The 16,154-nt window shown below is 39.2% G+C and overlaps 1 protein-coding gene across 8 annotated transcripts in view; it reads left to right on the top strand.

Moving 5' to 3' along the window:
• The first annotated feature begins 5,126 nt into the window (after positions 1-5,126).
• The window catches only part of MCM9 (minichromosome maintenance 9 homologous recombination repair factor), an 89,192-nt gene continuing 78,164 nt past the window's right edge, over positions 5,127-16,154 (top strand). For all 8 annotated transcript variants that reach the window (XR_004628111.1, XR_004628112.1, XM_034669046.1 and 5 more), the window contains exons 1-2: positions 5,127-5,442; positions 7,766-8,084. Coding sequence is in view for 6 of the 8 variants with exons in the window: in XM_034669046.1 (XP_034524937.1) it covers positions 7,781-8,084 (304 nt within the window). In the remaining 2 variants the exon portion in view is untranslated. The remainder of the gene's footprint in view (positions 5,443-7,765; positions 8,085-16,154) is intronic.

The following is a 16,154-nucleotide window of genomic DNA, read 5'->3' as shown; positions in this document are numbered from 1 at the left end:
GGGGTGGGGGGATGTGCTAGCCCAGTGATGGGTATTAAGGATGACATGTACTGCATGGAGTACTGGGTGTTATATGCAAACAATGAATCATGGAACACTACATCCAAAACCAATGATGTACTGTAGTGTGACTAACATAACATAATAAAAAATTTAAAAATAAATAAATAAATATGTGACTAAAAGGCAGAGATTGTCAGAGCAGATTAAAAAAAAAACAAGATTCAGCTATATGTTATCTACAATAAATCTACTTTAAATAAAGACATGTAAGATTAAAAGTAAAGAGATGGAGAAAGATATATCATGCTAACAGTAAGCAAAAGAAAACAGGAGTAGCTGTATTAATCTCAGAGTGGACTTCAAAGCAAGGGAAGATATCAGGGATAGAGAGAGGCATTAGATAATGATAAAGGGGTCAACCCTCCAAGAAGACATAACAATCCTTAATGTTTATGGGCCTCAGTATATGTGAAGCAAAAATTGATAGAACTGCAAAGAGGAATAGACGTATCCTATTGCAGACTTCAACACCCCTCTAGAGAAATGGACAGATCCAGCAGGCAAAAAATCATTTAAGGCCAGAGTTGAATTCAACAACACCAACAATCAACTGGATATGATGAACATCTATACACTACTTCATCCAACAGCAGCAGATTACATTCTTCTCAAACTTACATGAAACATTCACTAAGACAGACAACATTCTGAGCCATAAAACAAACTGTAACACATTTAAAAGAATGGATGTCATACAATGTCTGCTCTTAGAGCACAATGGAAATAAACTAGAAATTCATAACAGAACAAAGACTGGAAAATCACAAAACACTTGGACATCAAGCAACATACTTCTAAACAACACATGGGTCAAAGAAGAAATCTTAAGAGAATTTTTAAAAATACTTTGAACTAGAAAAAAGTACTTTGAACTAAATGAAAACACAGCTTATCAAAATTTGTCGGATGCAGCAGAAAAAGTGCTTACAGCAAAATTTATAGCATTGAATGCATATATTGGAAAAGAAGAAAGATTTAATACCAATCATCTAAGCTTCAAACTTAGGTAAACAGGGAAAGAAGAGGAAATTGAATCCAAAGCAAACAAAAGAACATAAATAATAACAATTAGAGCACATATCAATGAAACTAAAAATAGGAAGTCAGTAAAGAAGTCAACAACACCTAATGTCCTTTCTTTAAAAGGATTAATAAAATCAATAAGCCTCTAGCCAGACTAACTAAAGAAAAAAGAGAGGACACAAATTACTAATATAAAAAATGAAAAAGAGGGTATCAATGCTGATCCCCTATACATTAAAAGGATAATAATGAAATATCATGAACAACTTTATGCCCATACATATGATAACCTAGATAAAATGGACCAATTCCTTGAAAGATACAAACTGTCAAAATTCACAGATGAAGAAACAGACAATCTGAATTGGTCTATATCAAAGAAATTGAATCAATAATTAATAACCTTCCAAAACAGAAAGAACCGGGCTTTACTTTAGCTTACCCGTGAATTCTACCAAATATTTAAGAAAGAAACTATACCAATTCTCTACAATCTCTTCTAGAACACAGAAACAGAAGGACTATTTCCTAACTTAGTCTTTCAGGCCAGCATTACACTAGTGCCAAAATCTGACAGAGACATTACAAAAAAAAAAAAAAAATAGAGACCAATATCTCTCATGAACATAGATGCAAAAATCCTCAACAAAATATTAGCAAATTGAATCTGTAATGTATGAAAAGAATTAGACACCACACCCAAGGGGGATTTATCCAAGGTAGGCACGGCTGTTCCAACATTTGAAAATCAGTTACTGTGATGAATCATATCAACAGAATGAAGGAAAATCATGGGATAATATAAAGAGAAGCAGAAAAAGCATTTGACAAAATCTAACACTCATTCCTGATAAAAACTCCCAACAAACTAGAAATAGAAGAGAACTTCCTCAACTTGATAAAGAACACCTACCAAAAATCCCGGCAGCTAACATCATATTTATGAGTGAGAAACTTGCTTTCCCACTAAGATCAGAAACAAGTAGAAGGTATCCCTTTTCATCACTGCTTTTCAACATCACACTAGAAGTCCCAGTTAATGTAATAAAAAGAAAATAAAAATCACAGAGATTGGGAAGGAAGAAATAAAACTATTTGGAGATATGATCATCTATCTAGAAAAATCAGAAAGAATCTACATATAAAACTTCTAGAATTAATAAGTGATTACGGCAAGACTGCAGGATACAAATATGTAGTAGTCAATTGCTTTCTTATATACAAGCAATGAACAAGGGGAACTTGAAATGAAAAACTTATTACCATTTACATTAGCACCCCTCCACACACATGAGGGAATACTTAGGTATAAATCTAAAAAGGTATGTACAGAATTTATATGAGGAAAACTACGAGGCTCTGATGAAATATATCAAAGAACTAAATTAGTGGAGAGATAGATATTCCATATTCCCAGACAGGAAGACTCAATATTGTCAAAACATTAGTTCTTCCCAACTTGACCTATAGTTTCACCTCATCCCAATCAAAATCCCAGCAAGTTATTTTATGGATGTTGATAAAAGGATTCTAAAGTTTATACAGAGGGGCGCCTGGGTGGCACAGTCGTTAAGCGTCTGCCTTCAGCTCAGAGCATGATCCCAGCGTTCCGGGATCGAGCCCCACATGAGGCTCCTCCGCTGGAAGCCTGCTTCTTCCTCTCCCACTCCCCCTGCTTGTGTTCTCTCTCGCTGGCTGTCTGTCTCTGTCAAATAAATAAATAAAAATCTTTTTTAAAAAAATAAAGTTTATACAGAGAAGCAAAAGACCCAGAATAGCCAACTCAATATTGAAAGAGAACAAATTTGGAGGACTCACACTATCTGACTTCACGACTCACTATAAAGGTACAGTAATCAAGACAGTGTGGTATTAGTGAAAGAACAGACTAGGAGATTAATGGAACAGAATAGAGAGCCCACAAATAGACCACATAAATATAGATAGTCAACTGACCTTTGATAAGGGAGCAAAAGGCAATACAGATCTTTGACAAATGGAGCAAAAATAGTCTATTCAACAAATAGTACTGGAACAACTGAACATCCACATATGTGCATACCCATGTGTGCACCCACAGTCTAGACAGAGATCTTAACACCCTTCACAAAAATTAACTCAGAATAGATCACAGAACTAACTGTAAAACACAAAACTACAAAAGTCCTAAAACATAGTAGAAAACCCAGATGACTTTGGGAATGGTAATGACTTTTCAAATACAACACCAAAAACACAATCCATGAAAGAAACAATTGATAAGCTGGATATAACTAAAACTAAAAATCTGCTCAGTGAGAGACAATGTTATAAGAAAGAGAAGATAAGCCACAGGCTGGAAGTATTTCCAAGACACATCTGATAAAGGACTCTTAAAACTAGAAAATAAGAAAACAACCTGATTTAAAGATAAAACAAAAGACCTAAACAGATACCTCACCAAAGAAGATATACAGATGAAAAGTAAGCATATGAAAAAATGTCCACCATCATAGGTTATCAGGGAACTGCAAATTAACATAATAATGAGATACCACTACACACCTATTAGAGTAGCCAAAATCCAAAATACTGACATCATCAAATGCTGGAGAGGACGGGAGGCAACAGAAACTCTCATTGCTGTCAGGAATGCAAAATTGTACTTCTTTGGAAGACATTTTAGTGGTTTCTTAGAAAACTAAACATACCCTTACCATATGATTCATTCAAGAAGTAATCATGCTCCTCGGTATTTACCGAAAGGAGCTGAAAACTTACACCCACACAAAAACCTGTACATGGATAAATATACTGGCTTTACCCATAACTGGCAAAACTTGGAAGCAACCAAGAATCCTTCAGTAGGTAATTGGACAAATAAAGTGTGGCATATCCAGATAATGGATTATTATTCAGCATCAAAAAGAAATGAGCTATCAAGCCATGAAAAGGCATGGAGGAAACTTAAATATATATTACTGAGTGAGAGAAGACAACCTAAAAAAGCTACATACTGTATGAATTCAACTACAGGTGATCCCTGAACAACACAGGGGTTGGGGATGACCCCCTCACACATTAAAAATCCACACATAACTTTTGACTCCTCAAAAGGTTAACTACTAATGGCCTGTTGACAAGAAGCCTTACAGATAACATAAACAATTGATTAATACATATTTATATACATATTATATACTGTATTATTACAGTAAAGTGAGTTAGAGAAAAAAAAATGTTACTTAAAAAATCATAAGGAGGGATGCCTGGCTGGCTCAGTCAGAAGAGCGTGCCATGCTTGACCTCAGGGTCATGAGTTCAAGCCCTATGTGGGGTATAGAGATTACCTAAATAAATCTTTATGGAAAAAAAAAGAAAATCATAAGGAAGAGAAAATATATTTACAGTACTGTAAAAAACTCCTGTTTTGGGCCCATACAGTTCAAACCTGTGTTATTCAAGAGTCAATTATATATGACATCCTGGAAAAGGAAAAACTATGGAGACAGTGAAAAGATTAGTTGTTGCTAGAGATTAAGTGGGAGGGAGGGATGAAGAGAGCACAGACTTTCAAAGCAGTGAACTATTCTGTATATACAACAATAGTGGATACATGTTATTATACTACATCTGTTAAAACCCATAGAATGTACACCACCAAAGCAAACAAGACTGTAAACAATGTACTTTGGGTGATGATGATGTTTCAATGTATGCTCACTGATTGTAACAAATGGCACCACTCTGGTGAGAAATACGTTGACAGTAGCGGAGGTTGTGGGTGTGTGGGGAATACGGCACGTGAGGGGGACGGTTATATGGGAACTCTGTACCTTCATCCTAAAACTTTAAGAAGAAAACACTGCAGAAAATCTTTGTGACCTTGCGTTTACCATAGTTCTTAGTCCAGGAGTGCGAACCACACTGGCCACTTGAGTCACCGCACAGCCCCGCTCTCCACATTCCACCTGGAGCTGGAGGCTCAGCCTGGCCCCGCCCTGGAACTTCTCGGGTCCTGCCCCGGCCCTCCTAGCCCCTCCCACCCCGCCCCGCTCCACCTTCTCGCGGCCCGCGGCACCAGGCGGGGCGCGCGCCCGCCAGCTTCTCCACCCGGAAGAGCCTCCTGAACGGTGAAGTTGAGGCGGTTCGCGGCTCGGCGTCCGTCGAGTGCGCGGGCCCGGCCGAGGAGCCGGCGCAGCGCCTATTTTCCCCAGGCGCGAGGCGGGTCTGTCGGAGCCTGCGCGCCCCCGCGGCCGGCGGCGCCTCGAGCGGCTGGCGCACGCGCCCCGCCCCGCCCCCAGAGGCCTCCTCGAACCCCCGGCGCTAGGCCCGAGCTCTCCGCGTCCCTTGGCCTCGGGAGCAGCGTATCCGTCAGTAAGTGACAGCCGCAGCATCGTTTCACCGTTACTATTATTTTTTTTCTCCCGCAGTTCGTCCTAAGTCTCGCCACAGCTGGTTAGTTCCCAAACTATTCAACTCCAGGATTGGTCGGGCGACCGAACTGCCCGGTTGCCGAGTCCGGGTAGTGTCAGAGTCCTGCTGAGGTATTGTAGGGCAGGGGCTGCGTCCAGAGACGGAAGTGTGGAAAGCAGCCCTCTGAGTACAACCCGACTCCACGTTTGCCGAGCGCCCGCGGGAAGCCTAGCGCGCGGGCGGGGAGGAGGTGCCTGGAAGACGCGGGCAGCCGGCGAGAGGGGCGGGTCCCAGGACGCCGCGCCCCGGGGACCGGCAAGGGGGCGTGGTTCCCAGTGGGTGCGTTGCGGCGCGGCAGCTGGGCGGGGATTCCCTGTGGTCCAGATGGAAGTCGCCGTTTATTAGCCCTTCCTGGCTCTCGTCGGCCCTTCGCGTGATCCAAAGGATGAAGCAGCACATCTTTGTAGTTTGACCTCAGACACTAAATAAGTAAAAAGAAAGGGAACTTGAAAGTTGTAGAACAATAAGGGTGGGCATGTTTATAGGGTTAGCAAACTGCTTAGAAACAGTCGAACAGTTTTGCACAGATTTTGAAAGGGAATGCTATGTTTTTTTTAAAAAGATGAATTCTTTTAAAAAGATGAACCGTGAATTCTGCAGCTACTCCCTTTCTGCCCCATGTGGAGCTGTCTTATAAATTGCTAAACTTGTGGCTCCAAATTTAATATGCATTTACAGAATCTTATAGATTCATTTGTAGGAACTCTTGGGAGTCCAGTTTGTTTGTTTGTCTTAAGCAAAGGTCACATTCTGGAAATACTATATGATTAGTTATTTCCAAGCGCTATTTCTGCTTTACACTTGGCTGAATTTATATTACCAAATCAAAACAAATTACTTATCAATGTAGCGGCCATAATTTGCTCTCACTCATTCTCCTGGATATACACATACCCATCTGTCAACCTCGCAATGGTATCGTGTAATTGTGAGAATTCTTGGCCTATGACACATACCCCCTTTACTCCTTCCACACCTTCTAGAATAGATTCCCAGAAAAGGCAAAATATTGCTAATAAACAGCCTGTGTAACACATAGGATGCTGAAATGTGAACTTCATAAGTCATCTTTTATCATCTATTTGTTGAACCCAATACAGTAAATGGTGGATGAATGAAATGTCAAGTTAAGGTGCATTTGTCTTCCAGTTCTCTGTTTCCAAACCAAATAAGAGTTTCTTAGATGATCGATTTCAACAGTTTATTTGGAACTTCCCATTGCCATGTCTGGGATTGTCACTCCATTTAAATTTAATCCTTCTCTCCTTCATATTGCATTTTTACCACAGTTAGGGCACTGTTTCGTTTGGTCTGTGCCTTGGTTCTCTGAGGGCACTGAGGATCTTTTATTGTGCTGCTTATTTCCCAGCATAGGATCATGAACATGATAGATATCTGTCTGTATACATGAAGATAGAATGGGGGTAGGCTCTTTTAATCTCTAGATACAAATTTTAAAAAAAATATATATTGCCAGGGGTATGAGATAGATGAAGTAATGTAATATAGTATATTTATTTTCAATCCTAGTTATTTATCATTTAAAGACCAATTTTCCTTTCCTCAGTTTAATTATTTAGTTTCTTTATACTCTTGACAGCTATATTTGATGAAACCAATAAGTTTCCTAGTTAGGAAGAGAAAATAAGCAAATTCACCTCAAAATGTAAATTTCTGAAGCAAATCTGTTACTTATTCAAGTCAGAACTGGCTATCCATGTATGTTCCATTTACGTAGCAGAAAACGAATGTGTGTGTAATGAGAGAGAGTGAAAGAGAAAGGAGGATATGTCTTAGAACCAGGACACATGCAAAGAACACTGCCAGAAGTAACTTTAGCCAAAAGACTGGTGTTTAAGATTTTATACCTGAGAGCAAATGTGTATATGGAATGTGGTTAAAGAAAAGGGAAGGGCCTCTAATAGCATATCATAGGGTTAATGAGGAGGCAGTTTGAGGAAAAGATACGGGAAAGCCATTGGACCATGTGGATTTCAGTGATCAGCACAAACAGAATTCTTTAACTTTGGTTTAGCTTCAGTTTCTTAAAAAATACATTTACTAAATGACTGTAACAGGTAATTCAGATCTAATTAAGACTTTAATACGGGTAATATTTTGAGTTGATAGTGTGGCCCATAACAATTTACAACCATTTTGTTGTTGTTGTTAACTTGTGTCTATATCTGCAATATCAAAGGTATAATATGGTCTTTTTCTTTAGTCACCTAGATTCAAGATGAATAGTGAGCAAGTTACACTGGTTGGTCAAGTGTTTGAATCCTATGTTTCGGAATACCATAAGAATGATATTCTTCTAATCTTGAAGGAAAGTGATGAAGATGCCCATTACCCAGTTGTGGTTAATGCCATGACCCTTTTTGAGACCAACATGGAAATTGGGGAATATTTCAACGCATTCCCAAATGAAGTACTAACAGTTTTTGATAGTGCTCTGCGAAGATCAGCCTTGACAATTCTCCAGTCCCTTTCTCAACCTGAGGGTGCCTCTATGAAGCAGAATCTTCATGCCAGGATATCAGGTGAATCACTAAAGGATTTTACTGCCACTTATTATCTAGGAACGTTTTGAGAAATTCTAACACATATTGAATTCAGAGCACTAAGAAATAATTGATATTTATGCTTAAAAATATATCTATTGTGTAGTTGATGATAACTTTTAGAGCAGAATAATGATTTTATACTATTTCCTCTGGACATTTGGAAGGCTGGGGTACTAGCCAGGCCAACTGAGGGGAAGGAGAATGTTTGGAAACAACAGTATGTTAGTGTGCACATACGCACACAGATATGTGTGTATAAAATTGTAATTCAAAGCAGCCTTATGAGCTTTTGTGACTACTAATGAAAGAATTGATAATACCAAGAATTAGAAAAGTGGTAGATTCTACCCTGTGATCTTCAAAACTATTTCAGGAAATTTATTATTTTTATATCTCAACTTTAGCATTATGCTGCCCACCTATTAGGCACTCAGTTTTTATCAAATGAATGGCAGATTAACTATCTTAATTTTTAAGAAGCTGCAGTGGAGCACTCAGCTTGTGGCAAAGCTGTATCTTTGAATTACTGCAGGTTAAGTTGGAGAACACACGTACCATTTTGTTTAGAAATAAATACTTTATAGGGGCGCCTGGGCGGCACAGCGGTTAAGTGTCTGGGTTAAGCGTCTGCCTTCGGCTCAGGGCGTGATCCCGGTGTTCTGGGATCGAGCCCCACATCAGGCTCCTCTGCTATGAAGCCTGCTTCTTCCTCTCCCACTCCCCCTGCTTGTGTTCCCTCTCTTGCTGGCTGTCTCTATCTCTGTCGAATAAATAAATAAAATCTTTAAAAAAAAAAAAAGAAAGAAATACTTTATAGTACATTTCAGAAAGGTGTGGATTTATAATCAACAAAAATGCTTGCTATGATTCCAAAAAGATGAGTCAATATAGTAGAACTCTTTGGAGATAAATTAAGATACCCCCAAAAGACAATACATTTGATTTAATTGAAAAAATAGTATTTTATCTAGAATAAAATTATGAATATTATAAATCTTTAAGCATTAGGACACTAGATAATCTCTTGGTAGGATCAAGAACAAACGTTTCCTTATAATAATGTTGCAAAAAGATGTTTTGTTTTTTGTTGTTGTTTTTTAAAGATTTTATTTATTTGAGAGAGAGAGAGACAAGGAGCATGAGAGGGGAGGGGCAGAGGGAGAGGGAGAAGTAGATTCCCCGAGGGCAGAGAGCCTGACATGGGGCTTGATCCTAGGACCCTGAGATCATGACCTGAGCCTAAGGCAGAGGCTTAACAGACTTAGCCACCCAGGTGCCCCAGAGAAGATTGTTAAAAGGGACTTTAGTTAATGTTACTGAAATGGTATTTAGGAATGGTTTTAGGCTGTCCTTATGTTTAGATATTTTTCCATGCTTCCATGCTTAGTTTAAATACCAAAATTTTGTCTGCCTAGGTGACCCTATTGGTTTCAGGTAAATTTAGGTTATTTTTTTTTTCTAATTCTCTGAAAAAGTAAATTGCAAATTATGTTATTACCATGGTGCATTCATTCTACAAATGTATTAAGTGTAGGCATTTGCTAGTCTCCTGGGAAACCCAAATAATATGGTATAGTCCCTCATCTAAAGAAGCTTAAGGCTGTAGGGGAAATAACTGTATAATCAAATATTTACCAGATGGTGTATATGTGCCCAAAGAGACATGCCCATGTGCATGTTAAACATAATTGTAAAGGAGCTTAGTGGCAGCTTTTATATTATGTGATGCATGCCTCACTCAAGGTAGGTGCGAGATATATTAGCCCACAGAACAGGCAGTGAATTCTAGCAGATTCACTGGAGATGTCAAGAAGAGAAGGTAAGTAAGGGGGGGACGGAGGTGTCCCAAGCAGAATGAACCAGGGATGGAAATAGTCTGGTTTTAGGTGTATTGCAGCTTCATCTTGGACTCCAGGCAAGGCCCCACCCACAGTTTCTAATTGAGACCCCAAAATTTGCTTTTCTAATTGAGACCCCAAAATTCGCTTTTCTAACAGATCCTAGGTGATACTGCTGTTCCAGTAACCACATGCTAAAAACCAGAGGCCTGAAGTAATTGATACGGACATAATCCCAAGCATAGATATGGACAGCTCAGAATCTATTTCCAAAATTTCCTTTTGTTCTTGATCATTGAGTGAATCAGGGAATGATAAAGGTTTTTGTGTTCAGCACTAATCGTGGCTTAGTGCTTGATGTACACCACACACCACCACCACCACTACCCCTTCACTGGTATAGTTGAAGAACATACTTAGTAACATATATAGGAAGACAGAAAGAGTACAATAATTTGACATTTGTATCAAAACACTGCCTCTTAGCATCTTTTTTAATATTAAGATTTTGATTGTATGTGGTCAGTTTTGCTTAACATTATGTTGTATTTATATTTTAAAAATCATAGGGGCGCCTGGGTCAGTTAAGTGTCTGCCTTCAGCTCAGGTCCTGATCCTGGGGTCCTGGGATTGGGCCCCGCATTGGGTTCCCTGCTCAGCAGGGAGTCTGCTTCTCTCTCTCCCTCTGCACCTCCCCCTGCTTGTGGTCTCTTTTTCTCTCGCACGCTCTCTCCAAAATAAATAAAATCTTTAAAAAAATTTTATTTAAAAATCATAATAATCTGAAATGGAAAGAACCTGAAGATCCAGAAATATACTTACCTTTATTATCTTTTTCTTAAAATGATACAGTTACTTTACAAAATAATCAGTCGGTCATATTTTAGACAAATATGCTCAATTCCAAAAAAAACCCAAATTTCTCCTAACAGGTCCCGTATACATGATTCAGTAAAATGTAAACTGCTCTTTTGTTTCCAGTGCAAGAACATTAAAAATGCCATATGTCCAGTATTGTAAAAGTATAGAGGATAATTGAAAGCTAATTTTCTTAGAAAATTTGGTTGTAACTTTTACGTAGTTTTTTCTTCAGAGACATTGTAATTGTGTTAGACATAAGACCCTTGCTGGGGGTGAGCAGCAGGGAATTCACTCATCCTGGCTACACTTCTAGAAGAAGACAGAAAGGGCTGGTGAGCATATGCAGGACTTTTGGAATTGAGCCCTGTCTCCCTCCACCTTCCACCTGCCTTCTTCCCAACTGTGTAATTCTCTCCAGCACAACTTCTTATGCTGACTGAAATAAAACCAGTTTGTGTAGACTTATGACCCAGCATGCATAGGCGTGGGTTATCATTTGCAAGGAATGGAAGGTGTCTCTGGAATCTTCCTTCTCACTCTGGGGAAGATTTCTCTAGACATAAAAGGCGTTGTTTATACAATGGTGCATTCATTTGACCACTTTGCTTACCTATTCCATTTGTTTCACTTGCTGGTGCTAGCCTGGATTTAGGGAAATTTTCTTGCAGAAGGGAAAACTTGAATGCACTCTTCCTAGCTGAGTGAACTGGGGAGAGTGCCATACTAAATAAAATGCCTAAGGAAAGATACAGAGGTGTAAAGCCCCTCTATGCGCAGAAAAACTCAAGCATTTTGTTCTGGACTGGGAAATTTGGGGCCACATTTGGTAAAGGTGAGGCTAGAGAGAGAGGGAAAGCCCATTCCCCCTTCTTTTTTATTCATTAATTTTCTCCTTATGGAAAAGTACTTATTAAAGCGCTGGGCATAAAAAGGATCTCAAGAAATGAGTCTCCCCTCCACATATAAAATGTTTAAGGAACAATGCAAAGCAGTATGTGATTAAGGCCCTAAATGAGTGGTACAGTCAGTAAGTGATTATGAAGGTCACTGTCATGTTGTAATAGCATTTGGAGGAGGCCTTGTAGAATGTGAGCTAAGACCAAGGGCATGAGTAGGAAATACAAGAGGTTAGGGCATTACTATTAAATTAGGGGAGGAGAAGAAGATTTGGTGGCTGTTCCCACAATGTAAGTTCCTTCTAAGAATCATATGCAAGCCAATAGAACTTTGGGACTGAGGATTTAAATAAGTTCTTCAGGGTTGTATGTTGAGAAAGTTATGAACCCTCTCCAGAAAGTGCAGGTATGTGTATATACCTAATATTTTGCCTGAATTCCAAGAGGTTTAGAGCTTTCTTAAAGTCCAGCTATGTCCCCTAGTCAAGAACCTTGATTTAGATGAGACATTAACCTGCATCCTGCGGTCAGTTAGGATGGAGTAAGTGACCAGGGAAGGGAGATGGGTAAACCATGTGCTATAAAGTCAGTCACTCAGTCAGGCCAAACCCCTGAGGAAGCATGGACTCTGTGGGAGTGTGGCACGTTAGACCGTGAATTGTTTTTGGCAATTATATCTGAATTTTCTCTCTCATTCAGGTTTCTCCCATTTTGTAGAAGGAGAAAGACCCCTCTTTGAACTCTGTGTCCCCCTTCATCCTCCATCCACTCTCCTTTTCATAAGTAAATGTTCTGACACCCCTTCTTCAGTATAACCTCCTGTTCATCCTTTCACTTCCACCACACTGAAACCAGCCTTACTAGGGACAGCCTCTCAGCGTCACTTCTCAGTGTTTTTCTTCTTCATTTTCCTGCTGTTTGATACTGTTGACTCTTCCCACCTTATGAAATTCTAGCCTTGGCTCCACTGACAGCACTCTCTTGCTCTCTTCTCCCTCTCTGGCTGGAGCTTCTCTCCCTCCTCGTAGGAGCCACTTCCTTGACCTGACCTGTAGGTGCTGAGTCCTCAGGATTCAGATGTGGCCATATTCTCCTGGATCCTGCACTCTCATAGGGTGGTCTGTATCCCAAATCTGAACATCAGCTGCCTCCTATATAGAAACAAATGCTAACTCTATTTTTATTCTTAATTTTAGCCAGAATCTGTCTCTTAAGCTCTGTATCCAAATGTGACCATGCTTATTAAATGTCTCATAGTAGATATCTTCTTGCAAACTCAGTGTATCAAAAAATGTACTTACGATTTTTCTCCACTCTCTGTGCCCCACTCCAACTGAAAGTGGTATTTCCTTATTCTTTCAATAGATATTTACTGATTGATTACCATGTACCTTGCAGAATTCCCTGTTAATGGAACCAGAGAACTGGGAGTCACTCTAAATTTCACCCTCTTCCTCATCCCCTATCTCTAGTTGATCTCAAAGCTAACACAGGATCCTTATTATTTCTTATATCCATCCCCCCACTTCCCAGCCTTGCCTTTCATCTTTCTTTCAAGTATGTTTTGAATGTTTACTATTTATAAAGCATGGTGCTTGCTCTGGTAATATAATGGTGAATAAAATCTACCTCAATCTTGTTCCTGTAGAATTTATATTCTAGTGTGGAAGCGTAATAACTCTTTTATTTAAATTGCAGTAAGTGGAATGAAAGAGAGGAACAGTGTGTTAAAGCACATAAAAGAACATTAAATCTGGGTTGGGGTAAGGACGATTTTACTAAGAAAATTATATTTAAGGAGGAAAAATAATATTATGTATTAAGAACTAATGTTTAAATAGTGTTTGCTATATGCAAGGTACTGTTCTAAGAAGCTTACATATATGAATTATTTTAATAATTATAATAAATATTATTTTTAATAATAAAAACCCCATGAGGTAGGTTTTGTAGTTATTGCCATTTTACGGAAGGGAAATCTGAGAGGTGGTGATTTGGCCAAGGTCACACATCTAGTAAGTAGTAGAGCTGGGACTCAAACCCAGACGTTCCAGTTCCAGAATCTGTTTCTTTTTTTTTTTTTTNTAAGATTTTATTTATTTATTTGACAGAGATAGAGACAGCCAGCGAGAGAGGGAACACAAGCAGGGGGGGTGGGAGAGGAAGAAGCAGGCTCATAGCAGAAGAGCCTGATGTGGGGCTCAATCCCAGAACGCTGGGATCACGCCCTGAGCCGAAGGCAGACGCTCAACCGCTGTGCCACCCAGGCGCCCCCAGAATCTGTTTCTTAACCTCATGTTGCTGCTTTTTGTGGACATTTTTGAGGAGCAGGTTGGGAGGAGAGTGTCAAGGTAAAGGGGACGCTATATGTAAGTGTCTGAGTGCGTGCTTAGAGGACTTGGTACGAGAGGAAGACCCTGTGGCCCAGTCCAGATTTGGTTCCTTATTCTTAGATCTGTGAGCAGCCATGGAAGGGTTATAAGTGGAGGAGATTTGAACTTAAGTCTTCATTATTTCTTTCTTGGATTATTGTAGAAGGAATGGAGGTATGGTATTTTATTCTTCTAAGATACTATTTACAAAAAGACACCATCAAATTAAAGACTGATTTCTAGGAAAAAGCTATAAGAAAATTATATTTATCACTGTTTTCAAACCAAAATTTTTAAGCCAGAAATAGAAAAGTAACTGAGATTCTCTAAAGAAGTGTTAAGGGTTGCCATAATGTACATTCAAGTTAAGGCCAAATAAGAAGAGAGATCTCCATTTGGTCATTTCTTTCTTATAGGATATAAACTAAAAAAGGACATGGTACCAACATAAGCAATGTTGGACATGAGAACAAGACCTGTTCTTAATGAGAGACTTTGGTTGTTGGTATGGCTTTTACTTGGTTGTAACTAGAAATATCAATATATTCTTTTTTTTTTTTTTAAGATTTTATTTATTTGAGAGAGAGAGCGCGAGAGAGCATGACCAGAGGTGGGGGGGCAGAGCGAAAGGGAGAAGCAGACTCCCTGCTGAGCAGAGAGCCTGATGCGGGGCTCAATCCCAGGACCCTGAGGTCATGACCAGAGCTGAAAGCAGACGCTTAACCGACTGAGCCACCCAGGCGCCCCATAGAAATATCAATATATTCTTGATAACTCAATATTTAGCTACACACAGCTGAATTAACAGATGCCTGAAATCAATGAGAAGTGAATAGAATGAATATTTTTTAATGGCTAAAATACCATTTTAATCCAGCTCCAACCTATCTATTCTTGTGCACGTGATACCACACTTGTTAGCCCTGGGGTCAGCCTTGGATAAGAAAAGAAGTTATAATGGCAAATGTTGGCAGTGCCTACCTGGTTAATATAATACACAGTATACACAGAGTCTCAGCCAGCAACAGAGAAAATTTAAGTCTGTAGACTTGTAACCTGTAACTCCAGATTAATGTAGTCTGGTGCCTTAAGCATGCAGTTCATGTAACTGATTTGCCTTTTTTTAAAAATTTCATAATTCCAAAACTACCTTATTATTATTATTTGGCTTTCAGAGTAGATCTATCAATAGTAAGAAAATGTGCTGACCATAGAAACTTTAAGTATAATCATAATTATTATGATTCTTTCTCAGAGCTTGGCAAATCTAATAGATCCATCTTCAGTGTGCACATTTACCAGATTTCGGAGCTGCTAAATTCTGAGGACAAGACAATGGACCATGGGGCACGAACCAGTGTAATAAAGGCTACCTTGATAAACCTGTTAGAAGGCAGCCTTTGACCATCTCTCTATTCCAGTGGTGCATGGTAGCCAAACATGAGAAAGTAGGCATTTATACGAAGAATTTTCTTTGGCAGGGCACCTGGGTGGCTCAGTCGGTAAGCGTCTGCCTTCGCTCAGGTCATGATATCAGGGTCCTGGGATTGAGCCCCACATTGGGCTCCCCGCTCAGCGGGAGTCTGCTTCTCCCTCTCCGTCTGCCTGCCGCTGCCCCTGCTTGTGCTCTCTCTCTCTCTCTCTCTCAAATAAATAAATAAATAAATAAATAAATAAATAAAATCTTTAAAAAAAACAAAAAAGGATTTTCTTTGGCATTTTCTACCTTTTAAAAAATTGCTAGTTTATTCATGGTGAAAAACACAGGTTTTTTAAGGAATAAAATGGTGCTGCTGTGGGTAAACCTCTAGGTAATTTAAGGCTTGAAAACAGATTTCTGTATTGATGAATTCTGAACATAACTAAAAAAACCAACAGCCTTCTAGCACTGTGGGACTCTGGTCATTATGCTACCCTCCCTTTATCACTCAGCTTTGGTTTACTCAGTCATAAGTTGATTTTATGTGTTGCCTGTGGCAGTATGTTTTTTGTTGAATGAAGTTACAATTACATACTGTATTTAGATTCTACTGTGATAGCCCTCTTATGAAAATCAATCCTTTTTTAAAATCCTGGTTG

The sequence above is a fragment of the Ailuropoda melanoleuca genome, chromosome 10 (genome assembly GCF_002007445.2).
Source record: "Ailuropoda melanoleuca isolate Jingjing chromosome 10, ASM200744v2, whole genome shotgun sequence".
Lineage (NCBI taxonomy): Eukaryota > Metazoa > Chordata > Mammalia > Carnivora > Ursidae > Ailuropoda > Ailuropoda melanoleuca.
Note: the sequence above shows the minus strand (reverse complement) of the source record. Positions and strands in the feature narration are given on the sequence as shown.